Source organism: Ctenopharyngodon idella, chromosome 16 (genome assembly GCF_019924925.1).
Source record: "Ctenopharyngodon idella isolate HZGC_01 chromosome 16, HZGC01, whole genome shotgun sequence".
Classification (NCBI taxonomy): Eukaryota; Metazoa; Chordata; class Actinopteri; order Cypriniformes; family Xenocyprididae; genus Ctenopharyngodon; species Ctenopharyngodon idella.
In genome coordinates, this window is record NC_067235.1 from 25,834,481 (window position 1) to 25,849,002 (window position 14,522).

Here is a 14,522-nt window from a genome sequence, read left to right on the forward strand (position 1 = left end):
GTTCCTTTAAGTAAAACCTTACGAGTGGCTGGTGCAACCTTACCTTGGAGTTAGACATGATCTTATGTCCATTGTAACAGCATGAATATTTGTATACTGTTTTTCAGTAAACAAAGCACTTTAGACAGTAATACTTTAGTCCCAAACTAAGTGTTACTAAAAGCAACTGATTTAATTGCAACTGAATGTATTTGTCTCATGTACTAATAATTGAAAAAGCATCCATAAAACATGTAGAATAATGGATCACTGTGCTTCTGTTCGATCAGCATGTTTTTTTGGAGGAATGCTTATGAACTCATTACATTAATTACATTATGAAGTCATTATACTACAGAAGGTTTTTTTTCTTATGCTTTGAAATGAAGTAATTGAGAATGACTAAGCAGCAGTCATAATGATGAGCTGGACACGGTTACTATATATGAAAAGGCGTTTTTATTATTCATCCAAATATTAGTCATATACCAAAGACATTTGTCTCAATAAAAGTTGAGTTACAGAGGTTTATTCTTGGTCTTTACTTTGATCAGCTTTACTTAGTTTGGCTTGGTCAGTTGACATATAATGCAAAACACACAAACACATTAATAAAACATTAATGATTTGCAATACATGAATAACTATAAATGTTTTTCATAATGATATCACTCTTCATAAATGATATAATAAAACATTGTACATTCAATCAAGCTGATTTTAATGCTACTTTATATACTCTCAGAATTTGGTTTTGTCAGATGGTTTAATTCATTAAGTGTTTGCGATAATTATTAAAACAATGAGCAAATGAATTCACTAGATGGAATTGTTTTCATACTAATTCTCATAAATCCACAGTCCTCTCTGTTTTACAAGAAAGTGACATTAGCGTGTGTTTTCCCTCATTTGAATTTCCAGAGGGACTCTAGGTACTTCAGCACGGTGAATCATGTATGTCTCTGACTCAACAACAACAACAACTTCCAACATTTGAAATCTTGATACAAGATGGACACGATCCCCACACACAAAAAAAAACCTTTACTATTCCACTGAATTAACATTGTTAAATCATATTAATGATTGTGACTTGATTCTGAAAGGTCTTGAAGGTCTACCTTCTTACCTCAGAACCCCCTGACATTTCACCCCCTCGTATATGACTCATCAAAATAACATTCACATACACGGTCAGATGACACATCTCCTGTAAGGACAACTATGATATCAAGTGTGCTGCTGAGAAAAGTGCATTACATAGAGAACTGCTGTCATTCATATCAAACAATGAAATAAATAACTGACCTTTCCCCTGAGTGAAAGTAACATGAACAAGAGCACAGAGAATAATATGCAACACGCACTAACCAAAAGCCATATAAATACTTCTAAAAACATATAAAAAAATTCCACTGATACAGTGGGTTAAGATCATGTAAGCAAACCAATATGGTTTATAATTGAAGGTGGAAATTTGACTGGTACTGACAGTCCTCATGATGATTTCATTGAAATCACTATTCATGAACATAGTAAAATGCTGATGTTCAGCATTTAAATAAACTGGAAAGCAGCATTATGGTACAGAATCAATGAATGATCCTTCAAACAAGATATACTGTCATACTAAAATGATGCAATAAGTGAAAATCCTCATAAAAGGATACTGAAGATAAACCCATCCTTCTCCAGGGATGATCTAGATTCATTCTAGTCTAGGAAGAATGTCTTTGGGTTAATTTTAAAAGCTTTTTCTGGTCATAATTATTTGACAAAGGTCAATCCATAATTGTTCTTATCTACATCTTGATGGTGACTTGATCAAGACTGATGTTTTTGTGCGTACTGTTATTTGATCTAGATCTCTATTGGAGAAAGTGGGGAACGCTTGGACTGATCAGTCCTAGTCACTCTTGGTCCTGTAAGGATGTAAAACGTCGCCTAGAGGAGGCACTTTTCTTCTTCAAGATGAGCTTGAGCTGAGGGAGAGAAAGAGCGAGAGGGGAAAATTGGTGTCAGCTAGTGTGTATTCTGTTCTTCTCATTCCATGTTGATTAAAAACAGTAGAGCCACGATCAAACTGTACAAGAGAATGGTTTTTATGGTTTGCATGGCACTGTACACACAAGACTGGTTGTTATTAAAGAAAAGCCTCTCACTTTCTCTCCTTTGTCTCCGCTCTGCAGTAAATGAGCGGGCTGGTCGTTCTCCAGGTTGCGGATGCTGGGATCAGCACCACGATTCAGCAGCAGCCGGATCAGTTCTTCCTGATAAGGGTTTCCGTGCAGCCCTGCGGCCATGTGTAGGGCGGTATGTCCGTGAGCCTAAGAGGAGACAAACATTATATAGATAAAGATGTCACACTGTTGTCTGCTTTAAGTTTATATGTCCTAGAGTTCATTAGAGTATGGGATAAATGTAGTGACGATTAAATCACATTATACAGCATTTAGTTCCAGTCCATGAATTTTGTTTGTGTGTTCCAGACAGGCTGTTAGTAGTTATTTTTCAGTGACTCTTTCTGCAGGTTACAGTTACTACAGGTGTCCTGTTAGGGGTCGCCCCAGCAGGTTTTTACGCAGGATCCCTTCCTGACGCAACCCAGCACTGAGAATCACACCGCGTATGGACTGTGGGTGAAACCGAAGCACCCAGTAGAACTTTTCACACTTGAGATAGTTAACCCTGGGTCATTATAAACCCCGGGTAAACAGAATCCCGGGTTATCTTGGTTCACGTTTCACACTGCTCATAATTTACCCGGAGTTAACAATTAATCCTGAATATTCATAAGCTGACGTTTCACATTGTACATTCCTAAACCCTGGGTTAACATTCTTATTTGCATATTTGCGGTGTCGGAGTCATTGATTGGATAAACGCAGCACACAACCTGTTTACATAGCTCTAGCACTGCTCATCCTTGTATTTCCGACTGTACTATCGAGTTTATACTGAATGGACATTTTGGACTATAAAGATAAGAATGAAAAGGTCTCTTCTTCACTCAAATTGTCACTTTTTCTGTCAGCGTTTGACATTTTCCCTCTCAAATGCTGAATTTACTTTTTATATATAATGCGCAGTGTATCCATGACTGTCCAAAGCAGGCAAATATGAGTACATGATTGGTTTTCTGTTGCTAAGCTTCTAACATTCTAACACAGCATCGATTCACACTGTACTGTAAGTTTGGCACCGCAATGCAAGAGCAGGGTTTCATAACCCTGGGTAAAAAGCGGTGCTAACCCCGTTTCTAAATTACAAGTGTGAAACGTTCCTTTACCCTGGGTTAAAAGCGGTGTTTAGAATGATGATAACCCAGGATTAAGAGCAGTGTGAAAAGCCCTAGAGAAAACAGGGAGAACATCCTTGTTGAAAAAACAAGCATGCTGTTTAGGTATGTTTTGAAGCATGGCAGCTGGTTTGAACTGATCCTTAGTTGGTCCTAAGCAACAAGCTCCAGCTCAGGACCAGCTTATGAACAGCTCAAACCAGCTCATGACCAACTAAGGACCAGCATAAACCAGCTGCCATGCTTCAAAACATACCTGACCAGCAGATGCTGGTTTTTTCAATAGGGATGCAAACTCCACACAGCTCAGCTGGGGCTCTAATAAGCAAGGACCTTCTTGTTGTGAGGAAACAGTGCTACCCACTGAGCCACTACATTGCCCCGAATCATCCATCCATTCAACTGATTCCTTCAAACATACTAATTCTTTCAGGAATGCAAAAGTGGCTGTTAAAAACACGGAATCATTCAGGAACTAAACAAATTAAGTATTTATAAGTGAGTCACTTGGGCGTTCACTCAACTGATTCGTTAAAAAACCTCTGAATCATTAAGGAAAGCAACAAGTGGTTGTTTTTATAAGTGATTCAGTGAAGCATTCCATTGATTCATCCAAAAACACGAAATCATACAGGAACTATACTGTGTGAGTGGGTAACTGGGTCCTTCACTCAACTGATTTGTAAAAAAAACAAACAAACAAAAAAAACCCCCCTCTGATTCATTTAGGAATGAAACAGGTGTTTTTTGTTTTTTTAAGACTGATTCAGTGAATCATTCAAACGATTCATTCATAAACACGTAATCATTCAGGAACAACAAATTACTGTAGCCTAATTATTAGTGGGTCATTGAGTCATTCATGCAACTGATTAGTTAAAAACTCTGATTCATTCAGGAACAAATCAGGTGAATTTCTTTATAGGTTCATTACTGATTCAATTCATTCAATTTACCGATTCGATCAAAAATGAATTCATTTAGTAACGAAACGTCGCTACAGCTTGTTGCTCAGACTTAGCGTAGGTATGTTTACATGACAACAATATGCTTAAAACGGATAAGTTTTTCCTTTGAGTTTTCCGCGTACAGAAGACACCATTGTCAAAACGCCTTTAGATGAAACACTACAGACTGAACATGTAATCAAAGTCCCTTTAAGACAAGTCATTTCACTTGGCAGCCATCTTTGAAACGCCTCTCGGGCATCCAAGTGCAGCTCCTTTCTCTTTGAATGGGGAAACATCAAATTCTCTAAAGCTGTATGCCAAGCTTTCAATTAAATTTCATATTTGAAATCACCAATGAAATCTGACAACAACTGTCTCATAAATTTTGTTTAAAAAATGGTATTTTTCAGGCTGGATCAACCTAATGCGCATGCGCAGTCCTAAATGCGCGTCTCTTGTGCCTCATTTCGGAGGCGCGCGTCTGACTGTTTCTATAGAAACCGGAGCTTCTAACGGCCGCTGCAGTGACGCGATGACTTTACCAATCGGCGATTGGCTCTTATTTAGAAGGCGGGACTTATTCCACCATATTGCGCATTGCACTTTCTCCCATTCATAATAATACGAGTGACACGTCTTCAAACAATAGTTCTGTTGGTCTAAATTTCACCGTGGCTGCGATTACCTGCGATAAGAGGCGAGCGTGATATTACCCAAGTATGATTTCGTAGGTATATGAAAGTAAACAGCCTACAATAACGTCATCATATGTTTCTCACTTTCATGTTGATGAACGCCTGTATATTGGAGAGTTGGAGGCTCAGGAGGAAGCGCACGAGATGGATATTCCCCTCCTTCACTGCCAGGTGAAGAACTGTCTTGTTGCTTTTGATTTCCTGAAAAAGACAGAGGCATTCTAGTCAACAAAGTGAAACTAAAGCAACATCAAAGCTAACGTGGCATGAATGATTTCCTCCTTTTGGCGGCATTCTCAGAACGAAACCGCTCTATATGGAACAATGACAAAATCAATTGTTTGTCTGTCTGTCAGAAAGGAACATTTGGGAAATATCTTTTCTTTGCCTATCCGATGGAAATATTTACCATAATTTGTAAATGTCAGTATCTGATTTGTATGTTTGCTGTTGCATGTGGCCTACCGTGGGAAAAAAAATGGATCAACAGGTCTCCACCAATTATATTTTGATTTCAAAGTAATTCTTGTGAAAAAATAACATTTATTTAAAAATATTTATTATTATAAAATAGCAAATAAGCACAAGCTAAATAAGTTACAATTCAGCAAAATTGTTTCATTGTCCCTTCCACATTATGTAGAATTAGAAATTAAATTAGGAGAATGTGATGTTTTATACACTCTTCCATTCAAGAGTTTTCGATCATTAAGATATTTAATAAATTAATACTTTTATTCAGCAATGATGCATTCAATTGATCAAAGTGACATAAGACAAGATTTCTACTTCAAATAAATGCTGTTTTTTTGAGCTTTCTATTCATCAAAGAATCTTGAAAAAGGTATCGCACTTTCCACAAAAATATTAAGCAGCACAATTCTTTTTAACATTGATAATAAGAAACATTTCTTGAGAACCAAATCAGCATATTAGAATGATTTCTGAAGGATCCTGTGATGTTGAAGACTGGAGTAATGATTACTGAAAATTCAGCTTTGCCATCACAGGAATAAATTATATTTTAAATATATTAAAATAGAGAAAAGTCTGTTTTGAATTGTAATAATATTTCACAATATTACTGTTTTACTGTATTTTTGATCAAATAAATGCAGCCTTGGTGGGCATAAAAGAAATCTTACAAACCCCAAACTTTTGAACATAGTGTATATGATACAAAAATTTTAATGGCTTTATTAGGGTACTTTAGACATGATATTATGGGCCAGGCGTAATGCTTAATATTTCATAATATGTATTATTTAATGGTTGTCTCTGCTCCATTTGACTTTCCCCCAAAGAGTCCTTTAGCAATAATTAACACATCACTTCATTATCGTTGGGATTAAAACTGTCCTGAAATATAAAACATTAAACAGCCATTAAATGGAGTACCTGACTGAGAACTGAAGCCCCAGCATTTATAAGATGCCGCAAACACGTCAGTTTATCTTCTGCTTGAGTCTGTAGACTGCCATCGACTAGCCATGTTGAGGATGAGGAGGAGGCATTTATAGCCTTCATCGTGGCACAGTGAGAGATCACTGCACAGTGCAGAGGAGTCAGGCCTAAAGATAGCAGGCAGAAGCAAGAGCTGTATATTATTGTTTCCTCAGATGATACTATAATTATGACGCTTAATAGAGCACTAGGTAAAGGTTTATACCTTCAAAATTACGAGCTTCCAGGTCCACTCGCAGTCCAGCAAAGAGAATAACCTATTAAATCATAGAAGTTTAGTTGGATGATTTTGTTATTTTGAATGGTTTGGCATATGGGTGGTCTCTCACCTCCATGACACGGGGGAACCCATAGGTGGCAGCCAGGTGGAGCGCAGTTTGACCGTTGACATCACAGATGCCGATGTCTGCACCAAGATAGAGTAGATCCTGGACTATATCTGGCTGATTAGCAGTTACGGCCACCAGCAAAGCAGTCTTGGATACAAAGGAACAAAAAGTCAGTGAGTGCATTAATAATAAAACAATTCCCTGGGGTATTATGAATTTGTTTTAGAGGTCTCCTACAATAGGTTTACATGCATCCAAGGTCACAAAACAATTTTATTTTCTCATAATATACATTGTCAGCATCATCTAAAAGTGTCTGAAATGGTTTGATAAAGTCTTTTCTGCTCTGATTGGTCAGATGGCCCAGTCTGGTGTGATTGGTTTACTGCTTACAGTGTGTGTCGGAAACGAAGCGACCATTACCATATCTGAATTTCAGCTCTGGAGGCTTCCAAAGCTCTGATATACACACTGATACAAACTTAAATGATAGCGTCGGTTTTACCGTATCATTCTCATTCTTTAGATATATAGGCAAAGTGGATTTTCTTTCGCATCTCAGAAAACAATGTATTCTTAAAGGGATAGTTCACCCAAAAATGAAAATTCTGTCATCATTTACTCCCCCTCAAGTTGTTCGAAACCTGTATAAATTTCTTTGTACAGGTTTGGAACAACTTGAGGAGGAGTAAATGGTGACAGAATTTTCATTTTTGGGTGAACTATCCCTTTAACATGTCGACAACACAAACCAAACACTTCCAGGCATCAGTTAAAACTACAGTGTTAGAGTGCGGGTTAAATCGGACGTTATTTGTGGCCTGCCAGTGAAGACCATAGGCTGGCATTATGCAAATTTGTTACAAACCTACGTAGGTCCTTTTAGGAAGTAAGACTGGAATTACTGACAAATTGTTTCAGGCAGTTCACAATCCTTTCTTTCTTTTAAGAGAAAACTACTCTATTTATGGTGCACTTTGATCTTTGAAATTTTGCAGACCTTTTACATTCACAAACAGCTATATTACACACTACATGAATATCTGAATAATATCTGAAAAAGCATAATAGAGGCCCTTTAACAGTATTTTTTGTGATATTAACCTTGCCCTTGTGTTCTTTAGAGTCCAACTTCCCCAGTCCACGGAGTTTCTCCGCAGCAGCAAAAGCATATTCCCTCAGGCCTTTCGCAGTGTAGATATGTAAAATCCTAAAAGAGAGGAAGAACAAAGTTTCAGTTTTAATTTACAGTGCAGAGCTCTATAACAACCTTTCTGTTTTCAGTTAGTCACTTTCCGATAGGACTTACACTTACACTATGGTTTCATTAGGTGAGAAACAAGGCCTTAGAAGACCACTCTGGTGTAACACCTAATGTGGTTACATTACTGAGCAATTTACATAACGACAGTATGCGACTGGAAGGTATCTAAATAAAACTGCAAATGTTATTTGGCATACAAAATTGTCACCTCCTTATATTTATGTTGGTTTAATATGGTTAAACCAAAAAAAAATAAAAAGTTTAAATTTAATATTTCTAAAATTTTAGTAAAAAATTTTCTGTGTACACATATTAATCATTTATTTTCAAAAGGGTTAAAAACACTTTTGTAGAAATATTAGAATTATAGAATATATAGAATTATTCATTCATAAATATCATGTTTTTGGGCAGTCACACCACATGCTGCACAACCTGTGACAAAACCTTTTCGAATAAGCATCAAAGAGCTTTAATTTTTTAAAATTTTAATCATTGACCCATTTTCTTGAGGAGAAACCCCCCTAAATTTATAAGAAGAGCTTATATACACTACCGTTCAAAAGTTTGGAGTCAGCAAGATTTTTTTTTTTTAGTTTTTGAAAGAAATACTTTTGTTCAGCAAGGATGCACTCAATTGATCAAAAGTGAGAGTAAAGACTCTTACAATGTTACAAAAGATTGATTTTAAATAAATGCTTGAATTTAGTTAATCAAGAAATCCTTAAAAAATGTATCACGTTTGCACAAAAATATTAAGGACCACAACTGTTTTCAACATTGATAAAAAAGACAAATGTTTCTTTAGCACCAAAGCTCTTGCCATCATGAATAAATTACGTTTTAAAATGTATTAAAATAGTTAAAACAGTTATTGTAAATTGTAGTAATATGTTACAATATCACTGTTTTTACTGTATTTTTGCAGCCTTGGTGAGCATAACAGCATTTAATCAAATAACAGTAGTGTACAGTAGTATATTAATTTTGAACAGTAGAGTACTCATTTGAAGTCCTAGGCTGCTTAAAACTACAACTACAGGTCATTCTTTAAAATGAAACCCTGTTACTGCATCTGTGGTAGTAAATCTCCACCCTAAACAACATTCAGAAAATGTTCCTTTGACTTACGTGTCCCCATCATCATCCTGCCAGGTGGTTCTACTGTAATCCATATTCTGCAGGAAGACTCGAGCCTCCTGCAGCTTCACCATATCCATTTGGGGCCTGAAATCTTGGAGAACGTATTGGCTTGTGTGATCCTCTGCTCTGGATTCAGATGGCCAACACAAGCCGGAGCTCTGAATGGGGACTGTCCCAGTCATATCAGTCCCGGCTGCAGTTACAGGGCACTCTGTTATAGACTGTAAGAAATGAAAATGAAAAAAAAATATATATATTTTTTAATCCATAATGAACCAAATTAACATGATTTTGTAAGCCTTCAATTTTATTATGCTACCTGAAATACTTATAGAGCTCTTACATATTGCTGTGTTGTCTGGGCGTCCTGGCAGTCTGGCATCTGCTGAGGACTGTAGCCAGCAGCAAGCGTCTGTCCAGTCTGGGTAAAGTTTTGTGTGGCGGAGGAACTGGGCATGAATGAGAAAGGGTTGCACTGCTGTAGGGAGGAATGTGCCTGATGAATGCTGGGAACATCCCATCGGTCATATCTAACTGCGGCCATGTCTGTGTAGCTTGCACTGGTTCCTGCAAAGGTAAGGGAAGATCTTTAGAATTTCAATGTCATTGAAGTGCCATTTTATAAGCAAAATCCTCATTTAGCAGAGATGGTCAGACTCACCGGCAGTGGGAGAATGTACTGATGCCAACACCTGTTGGAAACATTTTGAAGGATGATTAAAGCCATTTATATGAGCCTCATGACATTCATACTTAGAGATATAATAGTTTTGACTCACTGGGACAGATGCAGCACCACCAGCAGTATACGATGCTGTAGAGCAGGAGGGGGGTGCTGAGGAGGTCTCTCTCTTTCTCTTCTGCTCCAGGAGTTTCTTCACTGTGGGCAGAGGGTAACACGCCTTTTCCTTCGGTGCTGTGGACACAGGAATATTGGCAAAGAAATTAGCAACTTTTAGCCAGTGATGAGGCCAAAACCAGGTACTTAATATTATTTTATTTATCTTTCATATTGAAGAGACCTTTTTGAAGGATATCGGTTTACTTACGCCCTTTTTGAGCACTTGAGCTTAACTGAGCTTTGAGTGTTCGTAGACGTTTGAGAGGCTGTTGTGTCGACCTTGATTTATTGCAATTTTGAGGTGTTCAGTTTTATTTTTACTTTAGAAAATAAATGTGATTGCTCTCCTCACAAATCACAAATTTCTTGTTTTTTCATTGGCATGTCTCTTAGGTGTTGAGGACTATTTTGATCTTTGAGCCTACATTCAGTATGAGTAAAATAGTTAAATACTGTTAAATCAGATACTCTAAGACTTTTACTCAAGTCGTATTGGAGCTGGTGACTTGTAAGTTGTAACGGAGTCATTTTTTTTTGCTGTAAGGTATCTGTATTTTTACTCAAGTGTGTTTTCAGGTACTCTTTACACCTTTGCATAATTGCTGCTGAAAATTCAGCTTTACCATCACAAGAATAAATTAAAATATAACACAATAGAAAACAGTTATTTTAAATTGTAATAATATTTTACAAAAGTACTATTTTACTGTATTTTTGATCAAATAAATTCCTCGTGCATAAGAGACTGCTTTCAAAAATATTTTAAAAAACTTGCCGACCCCAAACATTTGAACGGTAGTCTCTTTAAATATCTAAATTGATATCCATTTATCAAGAGTCCACCCTTTCCCACTATCAAGTTCATTTACTTTATGAAGATTTTTTAAAGTATGTAATTTATTTTACAATAATAAAGTGGTGGAACTTTATTAACTAGAAGCAGTGACAATATTATCCTAATAATTATATTTATACATCAGAATGAAAATAAATGCTAAATATTTTTAGTTATTTTTTTTGGTATTTTTTGATCGTTCTATTAAATAGTTAAATTGTTTTAAAATGTCACTGTAAATTTAATAGATTTGTTCAAGCAGTCAAAGCAAGTAAAACATGTACATCTTGCTGGATGCACATTTATTGTTGTTGTTGTAATTTCAAGTAACATTTCTACAGTAATGTGATTTCCCCAGGGCCGTTTTTAATAGCAGGTGCTGGTATGACATAAAAATGTGTTTTCTTTGTGTTAGTCACTAAAAGAAACTGAAAAAGACAGCAAATGCAAATATCGGAGGTTTCCAGTGGGCTTCAGTTACGTATTCTAGAGCAAAGAGAAGGAAAGTTTCTTCAGTCTTTTGACCCCAAACGTGAGATAAGAAAGACATTTCCACCGAAGGAGCATAATGCTCATCCTCTCACCCGTGAGGAAGGTATTCCATTTGGAAAAGAGGTAGTGAGGTCACGTCTACCTGTCTTCTTTATCAGAAACCCTGCGTCTATGGAGAAGGTTCTCACAGCACATTCTCTGTAACTATTTCCTTTCTCCGTTACGCTCTTCGTGGCAAACCACATCTTCCTGCTGTGACGTACATCCTTTAGAGGGGCCCCATCAGAGGTGTCTGAATAGATGCTTAGGTACTGATTTAGAGTCAGATTTGATGCCTACCAGATGTCGCACTGAGTAGCGGTACTGAGCTGAAATCAGCTGTATAGATCACAGTTAAGCTGCAATACTTCATCTAGCCACCAGGAATAAACAAGGAAGATCTAATATAAATATTAATCAAATTACTGCTTCACTCACAGATATTTCTTTCCCACAAGGAAGTGTGAGAGAAACACCTCTAAATTATTTTATTATCTTTTATGAGCTAATCAGAGTATATTATGTAGCTCCATGATGTAATAGTTTTGCCTATATAACTCATATTAGTGTTTCAGTCGATTCATCTATATATAGCTTAGACACAAGAACTGCTTTTTTTGTCTCTTTCTGTAAGGTATTCCTTTACAGGAAAAGTAACTGGTTTCACCAAAACATTAAGTAATTCTTATGGGGAAGGGGATTCAAAAGAGGAAGGTTGCTTTGGTTTAATCAGCATGGAAATTCCACTGGGCATAACCTCGAGAGGATCATTCCTTTTCTTATCTCTCCTCTTTTTTTTTTCTTGTTCTCTATTCCAGTTCATTTTAATTACTCCACTTCTCAGCCTGTTACTTTTTAAAGCTCACTGTCTCAAAATGCATATAACCGACTCAAATTAAAGAAATACAAAAAAAAAAAAAAAAAAAAAAAAAAAAAAAATCAGATACTAAAGTGCTACATTAAGTGAAAGCTTAAAAAAAAAATTAAATATGGTCAAATATTGAAGGAGTTAAAACAATAATGGAGTTTAAAAAATGTTGATTTTGACGGTTATATATGGTTTAACACAGGGTGGGTTTAGCTTAACCAATCAGAAATGAGCTACAGGGGTGAAATCATTATTATACATGACCATTACCCTTGTATTTATAAAGCATTTACATACTGGACACACAAATAGTACAGTATAGGTCTAAAGTTGATTAACACAAACACAGTTGTTGTTTTTTTTTTTTAAATTATGTTTCATGAATTTTTATATTTTTTCTAATTTTATTTGATTTAAAAGTAGTGTTCATAGGATTTGACCCTGATTGATTTTTAATAAACAAAAGTACATAAATAAGTAGTGGGGTATGTTGTAACAACAACAGTTCTCTTTGTTGTAGCTGCCATTAATGACATAATTTAGACATAATTGGTTTAGAATCCTAAACTAGCTTAAGTTATGAGTTTAATGAGGGAATGTTATATCGACGTTTGACAGACGCTGGTATGACGTAACACTTGATACTTATTTTTTTACTGTAGCTAGCCTATGTAAAAAATAACATTGCTTTAGTTATCAGCCGCAACAGTTTCAAAGGTCACACGGCTACTCTAAGTTACACAAGATTGAGTTTCATGCTTAAAATGTCCGAACGGGTGGGCATTAGCTGCTGGGATACCCTCGCACCTCTGTCTCGTAATTTCAAAGACGGAAATCCCTGGCCAATGAGTCACGCGGCGCGGGTGTCCTCGCGGGGATTCCGCGGCTCACTCCCCTCTCACTACAGACACAGTAAATATATTTACTCATTAAAAAGTCTTAGGTTGCAGTTTATTTCTAGATACTTGTTTTATTCCACGAGATATATTTGTTCCAGTAGTAAAAATTCTTCCGTTATAGTTGACAGTTTTCTTTTCGCTGTATTTTTCACAAGGTTTTCTTTGTAAAAAATGAGACCCACACCCATTAAAAACGGGAACTGAAAGTCTAAAAGGGAGGAGTAATTTATCAAGGGGTTTGTCCAAAAAGCTGTAAAAATGAACTCAATGACTGACAGTATCTATGTTGTTGGGGGATCCTTTATTCAAATGAGTTAAGTCTATTTTTGAACGGTCATACATCACTGAACTTACGTCATAAAAGAAATCATATAAACAGCAAAAGAAAAAGTAGTATCCCATACGTTGTTTTCAGCAAAATAGTTATATTTAAAAGCCTATGTGTATTTTGTTAAATGACTTATGTCAATGTTTCATTTTTTGGGTCTAATATAGTAGCCCGAACACCTAACACACCTGTCTCCTGTCATAGGCTACTTGTTGTCTCATATCAAAAAACATTAATCTTATATTCTCCATTTCTTTCTACTGTATAGGCCTACATCTTGTAAATAAAAATAGGCTATAAATAAAAAAGTCGTCGTACTCACATTTCTGAAAGTGCATGTCAGAATCCCTTTTGCTGTCTTTGATTCTCGGCTCCCACGCCAGGTGAAATGAATGATGTCAGTCGCAGAGCAGCCTCTGATAAATGTCAACTCCTCGAGTCACTGCCTGTTATTAACTGGCTTCGGCACGTTCCACTAGTATGTATACAGAAAGCACGTTTTTTTCGGCTCGCCCATCTCTGTAGCTCCGCCCTCTACGGTAGCAGTCAAACACTAGAGCACATTGGTTGAAGGTGGATCGGTTTGAGCCTGACAGAAGCAGTAGGGGTTTCTTTCTTTGCATATAGTGTCAGTGACATATAAGGACGTGCTAGACGATACAATGGAGAAATCTTTTAAAAATTTAGTTTTGTTTTTAGAAATGTCATGTTTGTTTCATGTGGATTTCATACATTTTTTGAAAAACATTCAACATAATTTTCTACAAATTTCTATTTAGTAGCCTACTAAAATAATAGCACCTTTAATATATACATCCTCATAATGTTTAAGTATTAATACATTTATTAAATGTAATTATGTATTAAATATAGTATCTAGCTATAGGCCTATTTTATTATTTGATGTCAAGAATCAAAATTACTGATTTATAATTTGAAAATAGGTTTCAGCTTCATCATACAAGAAGTCATTGTTGTGGGTTCTTCTGTTGAAATAGTTTCTGTTGCTTTTAAGAAATATAATTAATATATTAACTGAATTAACATTCATTTAATATAGAAATATAGACAGTTCTATATTAAAAAGTTAGTTTTGTT

General features: G+C 36.1%; 1 protein-coding gene and 1 long non-coding RNA gene across 2 annotated transcripts; both read right to left on the reverse strand.

The window, feature by feature from the left end:
* Window positions 1–419: 419 nt before the first annotated feature.
* On the reverse strand, window positions 420–13,974 carry LOC127497436 (NF-kappa-B inhibitor delta). Its single transcript, XM_051865893.1, has 12 exons — window positions 13,747–13,974; window positions 9,902–10,038; window positions 9,784–9,814; window positions 9,466–9,689; window positions 9,111–9,343; window positions 7,820–7,925; window positions 6,716–6,862; window positions 6,592–6,643; window positions 6,321–6,493; window positions 5,007–5,123; window positions 2,142–2,306; window positions 420–1,961 (listed from the first exon to the last, which is right to left on the reverse strand). The coding sequence occupies exons 1-12, from the start codon at window positions 13,760–13,762 to the stop codon at window positions 1,890–1,892; spliced, it is 1,473 nt and encodes a 490-aa protein (XP_051721853.1). The 5' UTR covers window positions 13,763–13,974; the 3' UTR covers window positions 420–1,889.
* LOC127497437 (uncharacterized) lies at window positions 10,972–13,740 on the reverse strand. Its single transcript, XR_007925544.1, has 2 exons — window positions 11,383–13,740; window positions 10,972–11,284 (listed from the first exon to the last, which is right to left on the reverse strand). It is a non-coding gene; the product is annotated as an uncharacterized LOC127497437 (long non-coding RNA).
* Window positions 13,975–14,522: the final 548 nt, after the last annotated feature.

Excerpts from the sequence above, each read along its gene's own strand:
- LOC127497436 (XM_051865893.1), bottom strand. Across the intron at positions 6,644-6,715 it reads GGTTCCCCCGTGTCATGGAG|GTTATTCTCTTTGCTGGACT; the intron begins GTGAGAGACCAC and ends ATGATTTAATAG. Across the intron at positions 1,962-2,141 it reads GCGGAGACAAAGGAGAGAAA|CTCAAGCTCATCTTGAAGAA; the intron begins GTGAGAGGCTTT and ends TCTCTCCCTCAG.